The sequence below is a fragment of the Trachurus japonicus genome, chromosome 6 (assembly GCF_045865225.1).
Source record: "Trachurus japonicus isolate A0001 chromosome 6, Traja_1.0".
Classification (NCBI taxonomy): Eukaryota; Metazoa; Chordata; class Actinopteri; order Carangiformes; family Carangidae; genus Trachurus; species Trachurus japonicus.
In genome coordinates this window covers 26,515,053-26,539,990 of record NC_140912.1, presented here as the reverse complement: position 1 = coordinate 26,539,990, position 24,938 = coordinate 26,515,053, and the positions used below count along the sequence as shown (strand labels likewise).

Below are 24,938 nucleotides of genomic sequence, written 5' to 3'. Positions count from 1 at the left end.
TACAGTGTAAATGTTTACAGTGTAGTGAACTAGACAGAGTAAAGATTCAAAGTAAAGTAATGTTAAAACTTAGTGTATGTACAGTACACGCACTGAGCACTTTATTAGGAACACCATACTAAAACTTGTCATTGCTTCACAACATTATTATATTATTTGTCAGCTGCACATTTTATTATAGCACCAATCTGGAAGCTGTGGAGTCATAGACGACTTTGTGACACAGGAAGATGATTGTTAGATGTCAGATGTTAGATGATGGTAAACAGTGGCAGAGATGAGATAAACCTGATCAATAACGATACTCAGAGGGGTGATCGGTGGTCAAGGGGTTAAAGAGGAACTATGCAGGATTTTTACTTTAACTATGCTACATTTTTACCTGAAGTAAACAGATTCTGAGTAATTGTGATGGTTAAAGGAATTGTTCAACATTTTTCTTGGTTTCCCTCATCAAACTCATCAAATACACAATCCAACAACTCCAAAACGCTCTGGTGGACAAGTTGTGACCTGCACATTCACCAAGCTATGAGATAATAACAGGACGGAGTTGTTTTCGAGGTAAATGCAGAGACTGCTTGCCGAAAAACTGCCCCCGACGGGAACGCGCATCAGCGGTTTTGCATGAATTTACCTCTAAAACAACTCTAGCGTGGTGAATGTGAAGGTCACAACTTGTCCACCAGAGCGTTTTGGAGTTGTTGGATTGTGTATTTGATGAGTTTGATGAGGGAAACCAAGAAATCCCATGAGCCTCCGTAGCGTAGCTCTGAGCAGCTCACGGCTCTGCTCCGCTGTTCTAAAAATAACTTGCACCGACAATTAAAGGTAACGAACCTACTGCTAAGACTATAGGGATTATGGCAATGGGCCAATTTGCCAAAATGTTGAACTATCCCTTTAAAAAACATCAGATCAAATATCACATGTTACATATTCTGATATTAGATGCCACTGTCACATGTGCAGCTGATTGGATACTTGCACAAACAAGCAGGTGTATGTGTTCCTAACAAATCGCTCAGTGAGTGTATGTCAGCACGTAGATATGTTAATATAATACTTGATTTTTGCTGCTATAACGACATAAATATTCCACATAAAGTCCGCTTTGTCCTCCCGTTCAGCTAATGTCTGTCCGTCCATCCGTCCGTATCCACCTCTGTCCTTTAGGTGAGAAGCCGTTCAACTGCCGGTGGCCAAACTGTCAGAAGAAATTCGCCCGGAGTGACGAGTTGGTGCGACACCACAACATGCACCAGAGGAACCTCACCAAGCTGCAGCTGGCCATCTGAACATGTGTCCAGCCCATATGCCAGTTTTACATGTAAACATCTGGGCGACATCTGCTTTTTTTTTTTTTTTTCTTTTTCTTTTTTTCTCATGACCCCCTCTGAACCTGTGAAATCTGCCTCACTAAACTCCACAGCGCTAATGGCTCCCTGTGAGAAGTTAATAGTAGGTGTATATCATCTGAATTTTATTACAGTTTACACACTTTATGTGTTGTTTCCGACAAATCCCATGAAAAGGCCGACGCTGAAAGTGTCCTTCATCCAACTGAATGAGACACAATGTTGACGGAGCAGGAAATGTCATTTGATAACGTGCCGCGCTGGTCGGTTAAAAACATAAAATCACTCAGATAACTTAATATTTCTAATGTTTATCTTGTGATAGTGGTGAAATGAATTGTAGAAATCCTTTCTAGTAACATTTTAAGCCTCTGTGCAGCAGTGTACTGGTATCAGATAATCCTTCACTTCATCATCTCACTAGTGCTGGAAAAAAAAACACAGAGGTGTTTCTGGTCAAGCAGAAGCTGCAGTTAAATTATACAAAACAAAACTTATGATATATTGTCTGGACTGCAACAACAGGATTAGCACTTTAATAGCAAATGTTCCCAACTGACTGAGTGAGTTATGGTCCATCACCTCGAGCTGCTCTGGTTTCTGCTGCTCAGGAACTAAAGGGAAGCAGAGGAGCACTTCCAATACACTGAGCCTCACCTCTTTTACTGCAAATAAACTATACTATGTGTTTTGACCTAGTCTTGTTTTAAATTTTTTTTTAAAAAGTTAATTTCATAAAACAGCTGAGCACTTGTGCACTTTTCAGCTGCAAATATAGCACTGTAATGCAGATTCATCCCGCCACAGTATGAGTTTTATTCAAAAATAAATGACAACCCATATTTATTGTAATGAAGGAAAATGTCACGCGGTGCAACAGCCCCGTTAACGGCGCAACTCTGACGTGCTGTGATCGTCCTGTCTGGCACCGAGGAATAAGATCTGTCAGGCTTCGGCTCCAGAGACTTCTTAGTGGAGTCAGGCTTTTGGTCTTTTCATGAGATTTGTTGACTGTGAATAAAATACAGAACATCACCAGAACTATCCAATAAATAAATCTATAAAATCAGTCAGCACCTGAGGTCTTCCAGGTTTTTACAACTGAAAAAATCATCATCTGATGTTTGTTTTTTGTTTTTTTATCAGGAAGAAAATGTTGTTGCCAGCATAAAATGCTGCGTCAGGCAGATGTAAATATAAAAATGTACACGGACCTCGTTGGATTGACATTTACTTTATAAGATCCTCAATGGTTTTAAACGCTGCCATCTCAGCTGTGATGTAAAATCTCATTCATCCTCCAATTATTGATCATCTATTTTCTTGCCACCAACCACTAACTGTATGTACAGTGGGAGGTCAGCCGCATCCATGCTGCCCTCTAGTTTCAGCGCCTTCTCAGCTGTTGTAAATATGTCTTATGTTGAACTACTTTGGGATGGCTTATTTATTATCTCTTCATGGACAACAACAACAAAAAAAACTTCCACTGGATTGATTTTAAAAAGAGAGAGAGGTGTCATTCAGTGTCTCTCATACAGGACCGTCCTCTCTGCCTCTTTTTTTTTTGCCTTTTTTTTTTTTTACAGTGTAGTGTAGTACTTAATTTGAAAAGTTAAAACAATTTGCCTCTGACACCCGAAGCAGTGATTGTAATTTAAGCTTTTTTGTCTTTTTAAGTGTATTTTGCAAATACAAACATGCTGAACTTTTTGGTTTTGTTTTTTTTCATTCGTTTTGTTTTGTTTTTGAGTAATGTGAAAATTGGATACTTCTTCTAGCAGTACTCAGCACTCTGAGGTAAATCATCTAAGTCTCTTGTCTCTATGGTGTGTAAATATTGCTGGATTTTGGCAGCGTTTTAGACACTGCAAGCTCTAAAATATGTCCGCTGGGTCACACTGGCTCTGTGGCCGGGGCATTATGGTCAAGATGTAAATAATACTTCTTCGCCATGGGAACTGAGCTCTTTCCATGGGGAGAAACATCTTAACTTAACTGATGTATTGTAGACTTCTTCTTTGGATGGATCCAAGACCTGTTTATACTTTCTTTTGTCTTTCTTTGATGTGTATTAATATGAGTCATAAAACAGAAAATGTCAAGTGAAGCATTTTGTACTCAAAAGTGTGAGATTATTGAAAATGCTGGTTTCTCTCTCTGTGTAAATGTATTGTGACTGTTTTGATACAGTAACAGTTTGTCCGTGTGGTCATTATTTATTCATTTCTTTGTTGTTGATGGGTTTTTTTTTTTTTTAACATTCGAGAAAGTCCACATTTATTTATCGGTCAGTCATGGGTTATTTATGTTTCAGGGCTCACAGGCAGGTCACATAATAGTTTAAGTCCTTTATTAAAATCAGCCCTGTGACATTAAAATATCAACTACAGAAAGTAATATAAATGAAATACAACATGGATTCTCATGATCACTTACAACATGAAACTTAACTTTAAGATCCACTATTTCCTAAAACAAAAAAAACAGTGTAATACATTATATACTAAGCCTATACACCAGATGACCCTCACTAAGCTTCAATGCCATATTTCTTCTTCTTTGCAGTACATCCTGTCCTGTTTATGACCTAAGCAGCACATTTAAAGTTTAAAAAACACAATTAATTTGTTATATAGCAGGTTTGTGAGCGAGAAAACAGAGCAACAGAGTCCAGAAGCTTAAGTTCAAACTGTGCACACTGTAATACACACAAACACAGAGTCAGTACAGTGGGGTACCATCCACTTTCCTCTCTTTATCTCTCACCAGATTCCTCGCTGCATTCCTTGGCGCTCGGTAAAAAAAAAGAAAAAGGAGCAGTTAAGTCGGATAAAAAACGAATGTGTTTTCTTTCAGCCTCTCTCAACTCTTTCATTCTCCCATGTTGCTTCTTTCTACACCTTTCATCTCTACCCGTCCTCCATCGGCTCCTTTCTTAGGTCGTAATCTGTCGTTTTGTTAATTATTCCTGTCACCTTCTATGACCTTTAAGCTTCACAAAAACCTGTGAAAATCCTCTTTTCTTTAAACAGGAAATATAAAATATCCTAAGAAAGATGGTAGCTGACAACACTCGCACACTTGGAAACAACATTTCCCAACTTTTAAAAAATGTTCACGGCAGAATTCATGGCGAGAGAGAGTATAAAAGAGAAAAGGAGCGGGGCCGAAAACCAGAGGGACAGAGACGTATGGAGGTAGAGATGGATAAAGACAGATACGGCAATGTTTCTTATGTGAACTTTTATCATCAAGTTTAGCCAAAGTGTTAGTGTAAATCAGACAATGTGTCCAATTCCCTGGGTGGAAATCCCCTGAAACTCCCCAGGGCTCTTGTGCTATATCTCAGCTGTCTGACAGGGCCTATATCTCTCATCTCTCTCTCTCTCTTTCTGTCTGTATGTGTGTGTATGTGTGTGTGTGTGTGTGTGTATGTGTATGTGTGTGTGTGTTGGTGTTTCATCTCTCTTCCAGACCCATGCAGTTATACAGGCCCTTTTAAGCGAGATAGCTGGTCAGTGTAACTGTAGTTCTGCAGTAGTCACAGTCAGATAGTCGCTGTATCTTAATGTTGTAGCTATTTGGAGCAGATAGAGACAACTTGGATTAGGCCCGTTGTAAAAACTACTGAGAAATATCACACACAAGGACTTTTGGAGGGCAATATCATGTGTCAATTTACAGTTTACTTTAATCTGGTTTCAGTGACAGCTGTGTGGCTGCAGCAGACTGTGCTAACTATGAGAAATTTCCATAAACATAAAGTAATTGGTGAATGGAAGTAAGTCAAAAAGTCTCTGAACATTAAAAGTAACATAAACAACTAGAGCTCGGTTATCTAGTGACAATTTACTAAAACAAACAGCAAAGTTTAGCTAATGTTAGCAGTAGCCATGCTAATGTCGTCATGTAGGCTACTGTAGTGAATGGGGTTGCTCATGGCAACGATTGACTTTTTTTTTTAGCTTGTTTTGGTTTTTACAGCACATTTAATGTCCATAATAGTGGTAAAAGCTTCAAGTAGAGATCTAATTAACATGAATAATACAAAATGTCTATTACATTTTTCAGATTTTGTGAGCCTGGGTCCCGTCATAGCTACTCATGGTTGTCGAGGACTACAGTTTATCTCTGCATATTTTGACTTATTTACAATACAAACAACACAGAAGGAAATAGGCTAAGTTTTTTCTTTTTATTATTATCATTACAGCAAATGCAAAATAAAAAAAATAAAAAAAGACATACATAGCCTATATTTTCAAACATTTAGGCTACTATGGGTATATCTGTATATCCAAGGGATGATATGTCGATAATGTGTCCCTTTATAGGTGATAATACAGCAGCAACACTCTGGGACATGCATTTCTGTACATGTGCTGGTGGCATTGAAGTCATTTTGCTAGTGAGTTGGTATTACTAGGCCTTCTGTATTCATCATGATGTATTTTTAGCGTCCTCCTCCTGAATGTTATTAAAGTCAAAATAAAAAGTGTGTATATATTTGGTATCTGAAGATAAGAGCAGAATTGACTAATGGTGAACTATTTTCTTCCACAAGAGCAAAACAAAGAAGAAAAAAAGAGACCCAAATTAACAGATAAACAACATCTAGTGGAAAGTCATCGACATCCTCTGCGGTCATGTTGTTCTGGGATCTGAGGAAGCGGAGAGAGCGAGATGATACTGTGGATGTCCACGTCCTGGTACGGCTCAGTACAACTCTGAAGCTGAACACACACACACACACACACACACACATACACAGAGCTGGAAGTGCTCAGTGCAGTTTGTTTCTCAAGAGGCTGCATTCCTCTACTGTCAAATACTCAAGTTGCTTTAAAGAGGATAAAAATTCTGACATGAGTGCAGCGAAGCCACAGCAGGAGAGATTAGTATCAAAAAAAGTGCAGAGTAAGTGCTGAGTAAACACAAAGCAGAGCAAGAAAATATCACCATTTATCATTTTTGTTTGGCACCGGTCTCATAATTTGCCTTAATGGTGATTTGAACAACTTTATCTTAGCACCAATACCATGTAAGCTATCTAATACGCCACTGGCAGCCTCGCTACCAGCACCTCTACTCTCTGTGTTTCACATCTAGCAGCTCTGGGTTTGGATTTGGAAGGGAAATCTGTTTTAGTGCTCTATGGCACCGAACAGGAAGAAGGCGATGTTCCCCCGGCCCAGACCGAGCTGAAGCTTTGACAGTTTCTGGCTGTGGAAGATGAGAAAAGTGAAAGGCTGATGGAAGATTCATGTCCGACATGATTATCCTCGTCAGTGAAGCCAAAATGGACAACGAGGGACGGGGGATCTCAAAGAAATGAAGTGTAGGAGAAATCTGAGTTTGACACTAAAGTGCTAAATGTTTGACATTTTAAAATAATTTCAGTTCATTTACCCATAGAGAAATATGTGTAATATGTAATGTCCCCACATCAAGAGTGATGTCATCATGATTGTCATGTATATTAATATCACATATGCATCCTCTGGAAAGACATATTGTAACATATGCACTTTGAATGACCCTGAAATGTGCTATATAAATAAAGTTGCCATTGTCATATGAAAAACCTGTATATTTTTCAAAAAAGTCTGTGATGTTTAGCATAGCATGTTGCAAACATACATATGTACACAATATATATTACTTATGCGAAAGTTAATTGATACAACAAACATTATTAATTGTCATGTCTGTCTTCACAATATATAATGTAATATCAACATGTATTGACTTTGGGATGGATAAAGATTGAAGATTGATGCGTACCTACATACATAAACATAGATATTTATAGGCATGTCAATACATAAAATTGTGGTTTCATATTGTAATTTTCTATATGTGCTTTTATTTCATATGTTCATGTCATATATTCATAAATTCACTGTATATATAATAAATTTGCACATGTTTTACATATATGCTCTGCTCTAACCAACCAGACCTCCTGCCATGTGTATTGTGTAGTATCTGTAGCTATAAAAAAATATGTGATGTTGATGTCAAATTAAAGATAAAATGGAAAATATAACATTTTTAAATAGTGGTAGCAGACAAGGGTGTTTAAAACTAATTTCACTTTTAGCCTTCCAAGACCGAAACACAGCGTCATCATCACATCCAGTCAGGTGTCTTCACTCACTGTGTCTGACTGGACGTCCTCTGGGGACGGGCTGGTGTGTGTGTGTGTGTGTGTGTGTGTGTGTGTGTGTGTGTGTACATGGCTCTGTTGCAGCTGTGAGAGCGGGCGGAGATGTTACCAGTTTATCATCTGTATTAGTAACTCAGGTTTGGTGACTTCATGTTGTTTCTTCATTTCCTTTGGGAACTTTGAAAAAGAAAACATTACATTTCTGTTTGTCCACACTTTGATAAAAAAAAAAAAAAAAAATGAAATTATGACCTCAGCTGACATTTCCATTCACTGTAACACATGAATTTTTTTTTCTAGGTCACACATGTTATTATCTAAACTTATGAAATATAACAATAATGAATAAAGTCAATGTAGTCTGCAGTGTAATCTTTGTAGAAGTAGATCAGACCTACAAAATAAAAAGCTCTCAATAAAAATGAGTGCAAAGAAAAGAAAAATAAGAAAAGAGAAGATTAAACTAACTAATGTGGGAAATGATTCTAATACAAAACAAATTACATAACTCATTATTTGTCCCAATCTAATCAAAACATACAGGGCAGCAGACACACTGACCCTTTGTATTCAAACTGATTACAATCTCATTTGTTATAAGCGCCCTGACAAAGAAAAGCAAACAGAAACAGAGAGAGAGAGAGAAGGAACAAGAGAAATTTACATTTGGAGGGTCACTTCAAAAAAACAGAGGTCAGGGCAGATTTGAACTTCCTGTAAAACCATGAGAGCATCACTGACGTATAGCCTACTTCTCTCTGAAGAAGACGATCAAACAGGTGGAGGTAAAGGATGAGCTGAGATGTTATCAAGCATCATTTATCTATGATATTTTCCATTGTCTATTATTGTTTATAAATGAAAATATGTGCAAGATTTAACATCAAGGTTTAAATGTGTTACTTTCCACATTTCTAACAAGGTTTGTTGCTTCCTGTTGCAATAATGATGTCCTGGAGATAACATCTGGACATTTTAGCTCCCACACATCTGAATAGAAATATGCTAATCTTGAGTTTAATGCATATCAATTAGTCCTTACTTGGATAAACATCTCTGAGAAATTTAAAAAAAAAAAAAAAAAAAAGCAGCTCTGTCCTGATAAAAAGTGATGGAGTGAATGGACACCAGACAAATATTCAGTCTCTGCCTCCACCTTGTGGTTGTTCAGTGTCACTGTCTCTGAATGTGAACTGAATGTGTCATGTTCAAACTATTTGTGTGTTTTTTGTCAAGTCAAGTGCTATAATATAATTCCTTTTTGTGGTATTTAAGGTATTTATAACCATGATACTGTACTTGTTTTCACCAAACAAGTGTTTCTGTTAGCTGACCAGATTGTACCTTGGAAAACTTGCTTTGAAAAGACCTTAGAATCACTATTACAGATTCTTTATTTTTATTAAAATATACACTGTCAAGGTCTTTTTTAACTGCCTTATGTGAAGATACAATAATAATGGATTCCTATTTCCTGATACTTTGCAATACTGTAAAAATATTTATTTTGCCTGTTTCACCTTGTGGCCAACAGAGGTCGCTCTGTTTTAATTAAGCATCAAGACATTTTGGAAGATATGATAAGGAACTATAAGGAACAACTAACCACTAATTTGATAGGAAAATGTATCTACATGTAAACAATGAGGGCTGTTTTTCTTTATAAAAAAAAAAATTGTATGGATCTGTTTGAAAATAGTTGGATGAGCAGCAGTAAAATCGATGTGAAAAATAATCACTACCAATACACTACATTTGACACATTACATTATTTGCTGGCTCATTTAAATCTATATTTCTGTGGATTAAACATACATATAGTGCAATTGTTCAAAAAGATTTTGAGATTCAAAGATGTGGTGGACATGATTGACAAATGTTGTTTAAAGGGGAGAAGATTCATCACAGTATGATTAATATTTTATATTTCTAATTTAGACAAACATTTAACATTGGAGCTGAGGTTTCTGTTGTGTGAATGATTTAGTAAAGTTGATTCTCGCCTTTTAGCATGTTTTAAGCTGCTTTTATATTCAAAACTTCATCTGCTTGCCATTTTGAGGGAAAAATACAAATCTAGTAAATAATTTGCTTTGTTAAAAAAACAAACATACACTAAATTATTCTGGGTAAAATAACTATGCAGGCTAATGAAAGTCTAATAAAAGGTAATAAATATAAATTATGTAATATGTAATATGTAAGCTCTGGAAAAAATAAAGAGACCACTCCAAAATGTTCTCAATGAATCAGCTTATATATCTACATGTATGGCAGCCATCGTTTCCAGTGTCTATTGAACTCCGACACAAGCACACCTCACTCTACTTAGCTGATCACCTGAAGCAAAAGATTTTCAATGAGGAGGATTATAATTAAATAAAAAATAAAAAACACTGCTGCGATTAAAAATTGGGATTATTCCACCAATGTTGATTTCTAAACTCTTCCTAACTAAAAAGTAGTGTTGTGTTGTTTGTAAAATGAATATGAACTTGTTTTCTTTGCATTATACAAGTCTGAAAACACCAGAATTTTTCTGTTGCCATTTTCTGCAAATAAATGCTCTAAATGACAATATTTTTATTTCAAATTTGGGAGAAATTTTGTCAGTATGTTATAGAATGAAACAAAAGTATTCATTTTACTCAAACACATACCTATGAATAGAGGAACTGATCATTTTAAAGTGGTCTCTTATTTTTTTTCCAGAGCTGTATATATTAAAACGTAGAAAGAAAATGAATGAAACTTTTCAAATTTGTATTTAACCATTTCACACATCAGTTGCATGTCAGTGTGTAGCCTAGTAGTACACTACACACCCGCGATCGCGTTGCGTGCACACGCTTTCTTCAAGTTTGAGTGAGTAAGGGCTCGTCTAAAAATAACCCTCCTACAAACAACCGAAAAGTCCTTTTTGACACGCTCCTAAAAATAGAAAAGTGGTTAATACTTGTAGCGTATTAACCTATTGTGGTAAATACAACATAACAGGGTATATACGGGAATCTTGAAGTTAATTCTAATACCCTTTTAAGACTTTTTCAAGACCTTCTCAATATTTTTCAATACCTCACTGCCACTTCAAGCTGTAACCATTTATATCAGTGACACTTTTAACGTAACAGTTTTAGTTTGTGATAAAGACTATAGACCACTATGATGCTACAGAATTCAAAATAGGCTGGGATAAGGCAAAGTTTATCAAAAATAAAAAATAAAAAAATAAAACATTGCTCCACTCTCAAAAAACAAAAACAACAATCTTCTTTTCTTTTTTATGTAGCAGTTCATCTTTGTTTTTAGTTTTTAAATGAATAAATTCACACACTTCTACAATGTTTTTTTTTAGGACTCAAACTCTTGGACAGCTAATGGTGCGTTCCAGGCAACTCGTAACTCGTGTTTTTCCGACCTGTTCCTATGGTTACCCGTTAGAACGTACAGTCAAACTCGTAACTTCCCACCTGTGAACTCGTACTAGATCGATCTACTCCCAGTTCCCAGTTCGTAACTGGTAACTTGCCTGGAACGCTACAAACTCGTAACTGGTGACTTGAAGTCGTGACTTACGGGTTAAAAAGCCTGCCTGGAACGCACCATAATTCTGAAAAAAAAAAAAAAAAACTTTCAAAATTTAAGACTTTATAAAGTCGTGAAAAGACTTTTTAATACCTTTTAAGGGTCTTAATTTCCCCCCAAATTGATTTATCACCTTTTAATACCCTTAGGAAGTATTCACAGATTTTAAACTCTCCTTTTACGTTTTTTCACCGGGTGTGTGAATTGGCAGACGGTCCCTCCAGCGGTTGAACTGTCCCGTCATACCTCGCGTGGCCAACGGCTCTCTCCAACCACCAACACCGAAGCTGCTGCTGCTGCTGCTGCCTCGCTCATTGAATTACTACCTACCGCCTTGTCAGTTTTCTCGATTAAAGCGGATATTTTGGAGCCAAACGAACGGGGGGATTTGGAGCAGCTCGTTGAACAACTACTTTACCTGCTGCTACACTCTTTTACCCCCCCTCCCCTCCTCCCACCTCCCCACTCGGCCTTCTTCTTCTTCTTCCTGGGGCTCGCTGGGCTCGGAGAGGCAGCGGGGGAAGTACGGAGCTCGTCCCCAGTGGCGGCGGCGGCGGCGGCGGCGATGATGATGGAGCTGGAGTCGGCCAGTAACAGAGGCGAACTGGGAGCGGTGGTGGGGGACTCGTCGCTACAGCCGCAGACCCCCAGCAGGCACGAAAAGAGCCTCGGACTGCTCACCACCAAGTTTGTGACTTTACTACAGGAGGCGAAGGACGGAGTGCTGGATCTGAAAGCTGTAAGTTTTGAAGCCAACTGGCAATGAAATGAAATGAAATGAGAGTCTTTGTTGTTAGCTAAGCTAGCACATGTCAGTCTGAGCCTCGTTGGGTTACATGCACTTTCGCTTAGCTTAGCCTAGCCTAGCCTAGCATGTTAGCCTAGCTGCTGCTGCTGCTGTGTGACAGGCTAGTTTGAATAGACCGAGATCTCTCTTTGCTTCTGTGTAGTTTAGTCTTTTCTTTTCTTCTCTTTAAACCATCCAGACTTATTCTTTTCAAAACACTCACTGTTTAAATGTTGTGTTATGTTGTGGTATTTTGAAAGTGAGGTTACTAAATTAACTTTGAAAAAGACTGATGCTGCTGGTGGTGGTGGTGGTCAACTTTGCAGACTCTGCCCCCTGCAGATTCAAAGTTTTTTTTTCTCAATTTAAAAAGTGGGTCATCTTTTTGTCATTTCCCTTTTGAGCTAACTGCTGCAGCTGGTGTATCTACACACATGAACCATAGTAACTTTTTTTTTTTTACTACCAGGAGCACAGTTGTTGCCCCTAACTTTAAGAGCACAAGCAGAACATTTAAATTGACTTGCAAAGCAAATATTTACTTTCCTTTTCATTCATGATCCTCACACACATTGACCTGACACCTGCAATGACAGATACCAGATTCTTTGAGTCGCCCCCCCCTCCAGTGTTAAAAAAAACAGCAGATTATCTGGTTGCACATGTGCAAGTAGATGAAAAACTTTTCTTGCACTGTCACAAATTTTAGGGGAAAAATGCTCCCAATTAGGGGCAGTCTGGAGCCCTGTGTTTCCAAAGAAAAGGAAAGTGAGATTACTAAATGAACTTTGGGAAGACTGGTGGTGGTGGTCAACTTTTCAGACTCTGCCCCCTGCAGATTCAAAGTTATAAAAAGTGGGTCATCTTTTGTCGTTTCCCTTTTGAGCTAACTGCTGCTGCATCTTCACACATGAACAATTTTTTTATTTTTTCCCCCCTGATTGAGAACCTCGTGGTCACTAGTTTTGAATTTGACTCCAGTGAATTTGCTTTGCATTTTTTTAGAAACACATCAATCAAATACTGTTATTCGCTCTGTCCCTCATCATCACACACACACTCTGTAGGGTTTAATCTATAAAATAAGATGCTCAGATATTGCATATTGATCCCACTGGTTGAGCAGTATTGTTTAAAGATACTTGACTAGTTTTGCATTTAATGAATTAAAAATACTGGAAACAAATAGATATTTGCACAGTGGCTGGTGTGAGCAAGGATATATATACTTGGGGTATTCGTCTAAAGCCCAGACTTGTTAAAACCTATTAATAGACTTGGTATATTACACTATAAATAGACATTTTGATAAACACTGACATCCATGTTATTTCTCCACCAAAACAGGAGACACAGATGGCAGCCTGACTAGCCAAGCATTACTTTGTATTGTAATAACAGAACCGTTTCTTTTTCACTGTGACCTCAGTGACTTAGTTTGCGGACAGATTGGCTTCAGAGCTGCCGACACTCATCCTGGTTCTGTGCTGTGCTGATAATAAAACACCAGGCACTTTCTTCTTTTTCTTTCTCTTTCACTCTTCATTTTTATGCATCCGCAAACCAAACTGCATTTATGAACTGTCAAACCAGCTCAAAAGTAAATTTAAACATTTCATCTTGTTCCTCTATTATTAGATATTAACTAAAACCCTTGGTGTTTGTGATCATTTCAATTTGACACATGTTTTAGTTTCTTGAAGGGCTTAATTCAGCGCTATGACTGAAAGTTGTTCTGTATTTACAAACGGGAGCTTTTCATTTCAAACATAACAGAAAAACATGCCAGTCAAAACTGTATAATGAGCGGTTGGGGTATTGCTATCGATCATCTGTGGCTCCCACAGTCACACTGAGCTGGAAGTCTTAACATATATTTGTGTAAGTGAATAATTAACGTATGCCATCATGTGAACTATTCAGGTACAGTCCTTGTAGTTTTTTTTTTTTTTTGGCTGTCATCCAGCAGCTCTGAAACAGTATTTCACCCAGTCGGCTTTATGACAAAGCCCAGACTTATCAGCACCAGACATGTGGTTATCATTAGTTTGTTAAACATCAAGAGGTTGGGCTGGGAAGGAAGTTAAAATGACACTAAGACGGGTGGTAAAGAAAACTTGGTTGCGGCCGGGGCATTGAACCCGTTGGCACAGACACAGCAGTCTCTCTCTCTCTCTCTCTCTCTTTGTATGTACCTTTTAGTTTAAAGCCGACTGTACTTTAGGAGGTGGCAGTGATAGCAATCTCTATTGTATTTTTCATTGGTTTTGTCCTCCTGTCGTTCAGGCTGCAGACACCTTGGCGGTGCGGCAGAAACGACGGATTTACGATATCACTAATGTGCTGGAGGGAATTGGACTCATAGAGAAGAAGTCCAAGAACAGCATCCAATGGAAGTAAGTTCACGGTTCAACATTTACCGTATAACAGATTGTCTGTCTGTGTTTCATCCTCATGAAAAAGGCAAATATTCATCTTCATTGTACCAGTTAATTAAAAACAAACAGTACATAATACCTCCATAATTTATATATTATGAGCTGATTACAATCATATTTAGGAGTTTTGTCCTCGTCTGACCTTGCCGTCATCACAAATGTCATTGCGGTTACATTATAGGGTGGAACTATGTGAAACCATAGTGTCTTAGAAAGCACCTCACCAACCCCCCCCCACCACCACCACACCCCTTCCACTTTTTCATGTGGTGTATGAATGTTACAGCTATCGAGAGATGGCGTAGTGGAGGGTGATTCTTCACAGGAGCACAGCAGCAGTGTTGATGTCATAATATTCTTTAATGTACTTAACGTCTGCTTGTGCGTGAGTCGTACTACAAGAATCAAAGTCTGTCACTTTTCCAGCGTGTAGTTGACAAGTTGTCTTTGTATAATCATTTCATAATTAAAACCATAAAAAAAGACTTGAACAGTAGTAAAGTATCCACCGTCTACTGTAGATGTGCAACAATAATTAACCACTTTTTAAGAGCTTTAGCTATCAGGATAGGGAATGTACATGATATATAAAGTTTGCATCTTTCCTCTAACTCTTTGGTTTTAAAGAGGAACTGTGTAAGTCTGGTCGCTTTTCAGCTGTTTTGCTAACCCTCCTCTCAGCCATGTGCATGTTTACAACGAAGCCGGCAAGAAAGCAATCAATAGAGCGACAGATAACATTATTCATCATATACAATGTTATGACATATTTGTTTAGTCTTATCTGTCATAAAGAGGATACGGGTTGCGTTTGTGTTTCCAACTCGCTTATATATACAAAAGCCTATTTACTCTACAGAGGTTTTAGTGAGGGTAGTACTAGGTCAATCTCAATTTGGAGACATTTGGAGACCAATGTCCCCAAACATGTGTTGCACTTGCTACAGGAGATTCCTGCTATAACCAACAACTCATATTCCTTATATTATGTGAACATAATAAAGTCATTTCCCCATCATATTATACAGCTTATTAGCAAATCTACCATTGTGCGTAGTCTAAATGTATAAAAAAACAACAACAGAATAGTCTCAAAATTGAGTTTTATTGTACACAACAGACAACACACTAAAAAATGTAACTATTTATAAAAAAAAATATGCATGATAAAATACAATATACTGTAAAAATGTAAACATGAAAAATAGAAAAATTGCCTCAGAGTCCATTTGTGTCCCTGACTAAAGTGCAAAACTGGAACCATTACAACCTGGCACTTTCTGCAGTACACATGAGTCTTTACCCTCATGTTTCCAGCTTCCTGGCAAAGCATACAGTATCTCCTGGATGCTGGACCATCGTCTCCAAAAGAGTGGCGTGCAGGTTGACGGGGGTGTTTCTGGTGCTGGGTGACCCTGCGCAAACTCAATCAGCTCTGCTACAAGAGTCTCCCTGAACGCCTTGTGCGTCATGCAGCATTCATTCATCAGCTTGCACAGCTCCTTGACTGTGAAGAATGAAACTGTTCACCACAGCGATGTCCAGAAAATGGTCAAAAAAACCAAGTCAAGTCTTGTACCATTTCATGGTCTTGTGGACGACACCCAGTCAGCGCATCTGAGACATCCACATCACCAATCTTGCTGTTAGTATAGTGAATGACAGCGTCCGGAGCAGGAATGTTCTTCATCCAGATGGACGAGTAGCTCAGCAGACCCTTGCCTGTGGCAGACTCGCTCCAACTGGAATACACAAAAAATTCCAGGTGAAGGCTGTTGAGGAGTCTGCACTTTGTGGGCTTGTCCTTCATATACTGCTTCATGCTTATGAGGGCCTTCGATGACACCATCCTCTCATCAATACAAATATATTGGTAGGGTTGAAAATGAGCCTTGAACAGCGAGTCTGTCATATGTTGCAGTACCGTTCTTTCTCTCATTTTCCTCATCGTCTTGGATGCTTCTTTCTTCAATAATCCGCTCGACGATGCACACTGACAAGGCTCAAGAACATGATGATGGCAAGGAAAATGTAAAAGCCCTTCACCGTCAGCACTTTCCAGGTGAACGTTATTCCAGATGCTGTTCTTTTTGCAGCATTGGTGTCGGTGATCAAAGTATGGATGACTGACATACTGAATAACAGTTGGAACAGAGAAAGGGGGAGTCCATGATGTGGTGGCGTCAATGGTCTGGTTGGCAGGAACTGGAATGGTTCAGGCTCTTCATCTGTGTCCTCTATCTTGTGCCACCCTTCCTCTCCATCTGCTCTTTAAGTGGCGGACCCAGCACAGCCACGCTTTGATTTTGTGGCTGGTTGAGATGTCATTCCTCTTCTACACTTTGAAAACGCTGTAACGAGACACAATTTGAGGATAAATGTGAAAAATGGACTGATTACAGAAGACGAGAAGAGGACACCACCATTGCCACTGAACAATAAGGACATTGATGTAAGGATGAGTGTTCAACCATGTATGTATTATGTGCCCTGACACTGTAATTGTTGAAAGAAAATTTGAATAAAAAAAAGAAAGAAAACGTTGTAACGGGCTGAGGCCGGCCTGAAGTCAACAGGTCAGAGGTTTTCAGACACCATTTCACCCCGTCGACACCATGAACGAGGAGATACTGATTGTAATTTCACAAAATAGGCAGATCAACAGGTCAGCAGCGAGTTGTTGCACGCGACCGGGAGATATGGATATTTACGACGCTACGCTTCTGTCCACTGGCGCCGCCAAACTCAACCAAAAATTAAAGTTCTTAAGTATTGCTTTAAGGTAAAAATGTAGCATAGTTAAGCTACAAATCCTGCATCGTTCCTCTTTAAACAGAAAACCACAGTGAGGGCAGATGCTCTCAAAATAGTGTTATATGGGTTCTGGAAACATAATTTAAAAATGTGACTACTTAAAGTAAACACTACGCAAAAAAAATCTCCCATTAGTGCGGCCGAATCTGTTGTATCCAAGATCTAATGGCAGACAGATGGACCAGTAGCCAAAACAAAGTGAGTTTGAATGAATCTGCTTCGTTGTATCGATGATAAAACAGGCTGTTAATTAAAAACAGCACATGTGCTCATGAGTGTGTGAAGCTGTTTATTTTTTTCCACAATTGCTGTCAGTACTTAGCTGTTTGTGTGTGTGTGTTTCTGTTTTTTCAGGGGTGTAGGTCCAGGTTGCAACACCAGGGAGATAGCCGATAAGCTGATTGATCTGAAGGCCGAGCTCGACGATCTGGCTCTCAGGGAACACGAGCTGGACCAGCAGCGAGTCTGGGTCCAGCAGAGCATCAAGAATGTCACAGACGACTCCAACAACAGCCCATATCCTTTACTGCATAGAGATTGTTTATGTCTGTTGTAGCTAGAAAAACACTTTGTCAGATCAGCATTGATTACTTTAGTTATAAATTTATTCTGTTTCGTTCCCAATCAATCACACGCAGTGACTGTTCCTCACAGGATTAGTTCCTCATTTGTGTTGCTTCACATCCAGCCATAGAAACCCTTCTCCGCATGAGTCACCAAGACATTTTACTTGTCTATTATGCTTTTATAACTGAATGAATGAATAGCACTCGTGACCAGGCATCATCTTTTTACCTTTTATGTCCTGTAACAAGTTATTTTTGTATATTCATATTGAAGTATTTCAGTAGAGCAACATAATGTAACATTCACCTGTCAATGGAAAGTATTTGGTGAATCTACAGACTCACAGGAGCAGTGCCAAGTCGCTGCTGACTATGGAAATCCGTAGGTACTGATGTACAGCCAGGGATTTTCCTGTATGGGACACAGTGCCAATTGTTTTTATCATGGGGATGAAATGCTTATGAAGAAGAACAAGGACAATGGTGTAACGCTGCTGTTATGAAATACTTGGATTACTTGGATGTGCTCTATACGCTGCACTTTGTTCAAAGCATTCACGCTCAGTCACTACTTAGATATGTGCGTGAGACAGTAGACGCCATGACAAACCAGTGATACATATCCAATCTCAACACCATCTGGCTTCTCATCGTGCTCTCTCCTGGGCACTGATCCCAGGTCTGTCAGCCACTCCGCTCCTGTCGAGGTTTTCCTGTTCTGCTCTTCTGCTGATTTAGTTTTTTTTTTTACACATGAAGAGTATAAGCCATCCTGTGTATTAACTAGCAGTGTGCATCTTCACTGGCCTCACGATTCAGTTTCATTACGATTCATTTGCATTTTGATGCATCACATCCTCAATTTTCTATGTTGCCACACATGGCTTTTTAATTACTAGTCAGGAAATTGATTCAAATGCATTTCCACAATACAGCAGCTTCCTTGGAGTCTGAATACTCAAAGAAAAAGAAAAGGCCTACAGTCTACTTAAAGGTGCACTTGCTAAATTCTCAAAAAGAAAACGTAAATCTTGGCGTTATGCTCAAACTTGAATGAATTATCTGAATTTAAAAATAGATTATGTGACAAAACTGCATCTGTTCAGAATCGCCCCATTAAGAATCTCGATGCATCTTTGAAAGGATTATTTTTGGCACCCCTGGCATTAACCCCTGAGCTTCTGGAGGCAGCTCGTTAAAGCCTTGAGAAAATAACCCTGGTGTTGACGGCATCATGGTCGATTCAGGTTGAGCTTGATACTGTGTATTGTTCATAGACATGCCTGCTTTTCAGAGGGTGTGAAGATTGACAGATGTTAAGTACTTACAAGACAGGGAGAGTCAAATGTGCCATGAACTGTCACTCCAGGAACTGTAGGACTTGGGAACAGTATGTTCTTGACTTAATTACTGCACTAACCTGTTAATTAAACCAGAGGATCCCAAACTTTTCCATGTCAAGGCCCCACAAATAGCATTTCCCTCTGGCTGGGGGAACTACAGAGTTTGAGGCTAGGTTTCTATATGTTATATTATTATAAATGATATTTCACAATAATGCTCAAAATATAATAACTAGATTTTATTTTGTAGTTTGCATTTGTTCTCATCTTCAATCTAATTTGATAAGGATCATAGCAACCACCGACGACCCTGGCCGCCGCTTTGAAAACCAATCTATGTTTTCATTAAGCTGCGTTGTTAGGAACCTTGTTATTGTATGAATCCTTAACGTGTTAATACGATGGCGTATGTAAAACATGAAGACCTCTGTGGAGCTTTCAAAGGTATTTATGCTTCATACTCATTGTTTTCTCTTATTATATCCTGCTTCGTTGACATTTTTCATGACTCATTACCTCCTTTTTTTCTTTTTTTTTATAGGTGACACACTCCTAGCAATTCGTGCTCCCATCGGCACACAACTAGAAGTGCCCATCCCAGAATCTGTAAGTTGTGTGTGTCTGTGTATCGTCTTCATATGTCCAGTCCACCTGCTGCTGTTGTGCCGCCTGTCTTAGACTGGGTTGTTTTGTGTGTGTGTGCGTCCAGATCCTGAACGGGCAGAGGAAATACCAGATCCGTCTCAAGAGTTCATCTGGTCCTATCGAGGTTCTGCTGGTCAACAAGGACCCGTCCAGCGCCTCTCCGGTCGTTTTACCCGTCCCTCCTCCAGATGACGTCCTCCAGAGCCTCCCAGCACCGACTCCTACCTCCCAGCTGGCCGCCGCTGCCCCCCAGGTACACACGGATACTGCCAACTGCTGTTTGAGATGGTGTTCACACAATTTAAACCATGCAAAATGGTTGTAGCTAGGCCTAGAAATCTAGACGCACCCTAGCGGCAGCAAATATATTTGCTCCGCAGGTCGGTCTAGAAACGAGCCATAGGAACTTTTTGAGTCTCGAACACCGTTTGTGTTCACCAATCACAGCGCTCTATCTGTTTAGAGAGTCGTTGGGCGGGCTTAACGCCATGACGACATACTTGCAACGGTGAAAAACATTTTGGCAAGATGGCTTTGGCAAAGGAATCGTTTGAATCGGCGTTGGCATCAACTTTGAAAGAATTAAACTTGTCATTTTCTTTAAAAGTTGAGCAAGAAACTGCACTGAAGTCATTCATTTCGAAGAAGGATGTATTTGGTGTTTTGCCGACGGGATATGGGAAAAGTTTAATCTACCAGCTTGCTCCGTCATCCTGCTCTTTGCTCTGATTGGTCGTAGCGCTACCCTATTGCGTGCAGAGGCAGTTTGAAAGACAGCCTTCATCCCGCCCCCTGGATTGAGCCGAGGTCTACCGGTCGTTGCCAGACTATACATTTTAATGGCTTGTCAGGCTAGGTTGTAGCTTCTTTTTTTTTTTTTTTGCATTTGCAGTGTTATGACCTTCCTTTATCTTTTCATCCTGCAGGTCTCCAAAGCAGCTCCTGCCATTACTTCAAAACCAGCTCCTGCTACGACAGCAGCAGCAGCAGCAGCAGCAGGGAACCAGACGGCGTCGGCGACAGGTGGGTGCAGTGGTTTTTATTCTCTAAGAACATATTAACACCTCATCATATCAGATTTTATCGTCAGCCTTTTGTGACTGTAACATGATGCCAAGGGCGACCATTACCTCAGTGATTTACGACATGTCATATCACGGACGCGGTTGTTTTATTTTAGAAGCAGTGACCTCCACCACCAACACCACGGCAGCGGCTGCACTCACCCCAACGACAGACGCACCCTCTGCAGTCACTCAGCAGCTCCAGTCCTCGGCCTCGTTGGATGGATCTGTGTCCTCGTCCACCTCTGCAGTATTTGAACCAATCAAGTCAGATCCCTCTGAATGTGAGTTTTGCACGTAGCTGAACTCTCTCTGCGACGTGCACCGCTTTAGAAAATACAAACTTTGAAGACGACGATGATTTGAGGACTAATTTTCCACGTTTACATTCAAAATATCACTGTTTTAACATTTGGCGAGGGTATCATATGATACGATACTAATTAATTTATTAATCCCTAAAGGGAAATTCATTTGTCTGGCAGCTCATCTGCCATTTGCAGAAGAATTACAAAGCCCGGCTTAGGTTAATTTTATGTGTCATTAGGATCACGTCTCACACACAGATTCATCTGTTTGAATATTTGAGGCCACAAAAGTAATTTAATTATACAAAACAAGTTTTTATATCCATAAACACTGATCAAGCATAACATTATCAGCACTGACAGGTGAACTAAGTAACAATGAATGAACCTGTGCCTTCCGCAACGATAGAGTGACGTAGAGCTGCAGTTTCAAATATACAACCAGATATTGTTTTAATTGCACGTTTATTCGGCTGCAGCAGTGGCCTACGCATTCCCACACTACAGGCACACATTCTTTTTTTTAATCGATCGATCTGCGGACGACTTGCGTGCCGATCTGTGGAGATCAACTGCGATCCTTTGCATTACTACTTATAATATTTAAAATTCCCTTCTTGAAGTTTTGTATTGAATTGGTAAAACTTAAGTGTGTCGCAAATGTTACAAAACAGATTTGGTTTAGTGGATGCAGGACGCAATAATAAGCTGGTATAGGTGTGTAATGAACAAAAAAAACATTAAAAATTTGAATATAATTAGAATATTTACCAAAGTAGCATTAGAAATTTGAATCTGATTTGGGGGGAAGATCGACGGCCCTAACATAAACGGAGACATACAGAGAACTGAGATACAACCATAATGTTTTGCCTGATCGGTGTTTATTCCATGCAAGACAATGTCACTATCCCATCGTACCCAGACTTAACCATGTTACTGTGAAGCTGATTAATTTTTTTTTTCGGTTTCCCTCTAGTGTTGGACTTTCCCAAAGAGCTTTCTGAAATGTTTGACCCAACAAGAGGTAAATTAAATATCTCTTTTTATATTTGCATAAATTAGATGATTGCAGAGTTTGCCAGTGTGACACCAGGATGTAATAAACATTCGCTCCCTTCTGTTTTCTCTCCGGCAGAGATCATGAGTGGAGATTTGTTGGAGGACTTGATGTCATCAGAAGGTACGACAGAGATGATTTGATTCTGTTTGAACATGTCAACAACCCTTTTACGCATCCTGAATGTTTCATCGTCTGTTTCCTCCCCAGTTTTCTCGCCTCTCCTGCGGCTGTCCCCTCCGCCCAGCGACCACGACTACATATACAACCTGGACGAGACAGAAGGCCTGTGCGACCTCTTCGACGTCCCCATTCTCAACCTCTGACCTCGGAGATTGTCGTCGGAGCGGGAAACTGTTTCCCACACAAGAAGCTAATCTACCTTAATTTTCTCCAAGTTCTCCCCCCCTCCCTCTCTCCGTCTCTCCCTCCCTCCCTCCCTCACTGACGGTGAAGGTGAGAAGAGATGCAGCGACTCCAGTGAGCGTTCAAGGACACCTCTGGCACTGACACGGCGAGCTCGCTCTAAGCTCGGTCAGGCAGTAGTAGCTCGATGTACAGCTTTATGAAGAAAATACAGGCGAGAACAAAACATTTTATTTACCGCTTTTCCAAGGAAACAGAGTCAAAACAAGTGACAAAATAATTATATTTTTGGATTTTTGTGTATTATAAAGCGTCATGTTTGTGTATCAAGCTTTCCCCATGATCTCAAGAGCGAATGTGTGCGTGTGAGTCCGTGTGCCTGCTTGTGTTTTGTATTGAATGATTTCTTAAACTTGAGTCGAGACGTCTCCAGGAGTTAAAAAGAAAAGAGAGAGAGAGATAAAAAAACAAACTTATCAGGTCAAAGAGTCAAAGCAGACGAACGGAGCACGGCCTTTTTCATCACCTGGCAGCTGCTCACTCATTGGCTGAATGAGTCCAAACACAGCTGGTTAAATATGCACTGTCCTCATGTACATAGAGAATATATATTTTGTATTGCCAGCACACAAGACTATTGTATTATTATGAACTACATTGGTGACACAGGCAGAGCAGTAGTTTGCCAAAAAAGAAAAGAAAGGAAGGTACCATATTCTAAAAAAAGATCAATAATGTATGAATTGCTTTGTTATGAATTATGAGACTTGATTAAACCTTTCAGTGGTGGCGTGCTGCTGGCTTCCAGCTACAGAAAGATGATTTTAAATATTCAGCTATTAACGCCAATAAAGTTAAACCAAAAAAAAAAAAAAAAGGTGCAAGGAGGGGAGTTTTAGATTATTATCATTTTTACATAAACGCCTTTTTAGGTCATGAATGTGCTTGTTAAAATGAAAAATAAACGCATACTATTGTGTAAACTGGTAAAACATTAGCACATCTACACTGAGAGGTTTGATTGTTAAAAAACTAAAGAAAAGAGGCATGATTTCAGACGACCTCTATTGGACCTTGCAGATCTTTATTGGCTCTGATTTATATATATAAATATATATATATAACTTAACAGATGTGTGTCTGTCTGTTGGAGGAGGAGTAGCGTTTAGTTTTTTCCCCAGTTGTTTTCCAAACTTGAGTTTCGTGGCGACTTGTCTTTCAATTATAATGTATGTGTATGAAAACCATTGTACCCCCTTCATTTGTATGTAAAAGAACATGTACGTATGTAATTCTGATGTATTTTTACTGATGCAGTGAATATAGTCACCATGTCATGACATCTGATCGTTATTGTTTTGTTTCTGTATATTTGGCTCTGACATCTTTTTTTTTTTGCTGCTTTTTCGTTCTGTTCACCCTCAATTAGATTTCTCAACTCTAATTATTATCTCAGATGAGTAGCAACACAGGATGAGTTGTTGTTACCAGTCAGACTGCAGTCTCGTCAGACTGTATAAATATAATACTGATATTATATTCATCTTCCTACGGTGCTTTTCTTCTGTAAAATCACTTTTTTGCCCAGGGTGACATGTATGTATGTACAGTATGTACTGTGTATATCCTTCTCTACCGCTTGTATAGAATAGCCTTTATTTTTTTATACCTGCTAGCTATATTATGACATGACCGTTGCTACTAATTTTGTGCTTACACTTAAAAAAAAACTCTTAAGGGATTTATCCACAAAAAACTTCTGCTTCATAAAAAAGTTTCCTGTCTCATCGTTGCACTTTACATCACTGTGGACATATTAGTCGCTACTACTCTTGCGCGTCTTGATCGGTAAGCCAGTCGTTGTGTTTGGACAGTGTTTGTTTGTGAGCAGCCAGGGAAGTTGGACAGTCCTGGGTTGAATGGATCATGTCTGTGGCGTGCGCTGGTGTGTGAGACTCAATCCTGCAGACTGTTTTTTTTTTTTTTTTTTTAACAAGGCTCACTATTGTTAGGCGGTAGTTGCATCAAATGATTAAAAAAAAATAAACACTTTGGTATTCTTTGGTATTGTCTGCTTCCCATGGTTTTATATTATATTAAAGTCACAAAATCCCTGTGATATGTTAAGAAATAACTTCCATATGTGTTGTTTTTTCATTTTACTAATCAAATTCATTGGCTGCTTCCATGCATTTTTAAAGAAATGGTGCAAATGCATCAATAAAATGTCTCATATTTTGTTTCTCCCATGGACAGAACAGGGGAAAAGAGTGAATAGTAATGTTTGCATGCAGGTCCCCTGCTCCCCCTGAGGTTACAGCAGGTTAGATACTATGATTTTCATAATAGGAGTGTGAAAGTGGTGAAAATTACAGTAAACAGTGTGTAGTGAGAGTAGAAGAGAGAGTAGAGGGGACAGCAGGGGGCGGCTG

General features: G+C 39.2%; 2 protein-coding genes across 6 annotated transcripts in view; both read left to right on the top strand.

Moving 5' to 3' along the window:
* Positions 1–3,554, top strand: part of wt1a (WT1 transcription factor a) — a 28,010-nt gene extending 24,456 nt beyond the window's left edge. For all 4 annotated transcript variants that reach the window (XM_085780060.1, XM_085780059.1, XM_085780062.1 and 1 more), the window contains one exon: positions 1,177–3,554. In XM_085780060.1, the coding sequence (XP_085636186.1) occupies positions 1,177–1,298 (122 nt within the window). In that variant the 3' untranslated portion in view covers positions 1,299–3,554. The remainder of the gene's footprint in view (positions 1–1,176) is intronic.
* Positions 3,555–11,426: 7,872 nt separating this feature from the next.
* On the top strand, positions 11,427–23,208 carry e2f4 (E2F transcription factor 4). Of its 2 annotated transcripts, none has more exons than XM_085780058.1 (11): positions 11,427–11,854; positions 14,189–14,298; positions 17,509–17,670; positions 19,464–19,507; positions 19,605–19,669; positions 19,773–19,961; positions 20,635–20,731; positions 20,889–21,056; positions 22,060–22,107; positions 22,219–22,263; positions 22,351–23,208. In XM_085780058.1, the coding sequence occupies exons 1-11, from the start codon at positions 11,681–11,683 to the stop codon at positions 22,464–22,466; spliced, it is 1,218 nt and encodes a 405-aa protein (XP_085636184.1). In that variant the 5' UTR covers positions 11,427–11,680; the 3' UTR covers positions 22,467–23,208. The 2 variants fall into 2 exon arrangements, with proteins under 2 accessions (XP_085636184.1, XP_085636183.1); XM_085780057.1 differs by having other exon boundaries at positions 11,623–11,854; positions 20,892–21,056; positions 22,351–22,583.
* The last annotated feature ends 1,730 nt before the right edge of the window (positions 23,209–24,938 follow it).

What these genes read in the sequence shown, in the direction of transcription:
- e2f4 (XM_085780058.1), top strand. Translation starts at nt 11,681, where the DNA reads ATGATGATGGAGCTGGAGTCGGCCAGTAACAGAGGCGAACTGGGAGCG. An exon ending in CCAGACGGCGTCGGCGACAG is followed by an intron (nt 20,732 to 20,888) that starts GTGGGTGCAGTG and finishes GTTTTATTTTAG; the next exon opens with AAGCAGTGACCTCCACCACC. An exon ending in CAAGTCAGATCCCTCTGAAT is followed by an intron (nt 21,057 to 22,059) that starts GTGAGTTTTGCA and finishes GTTTCCCTCTAG; the next exon opens with TGTTGGACTTTCCCAAAGAG.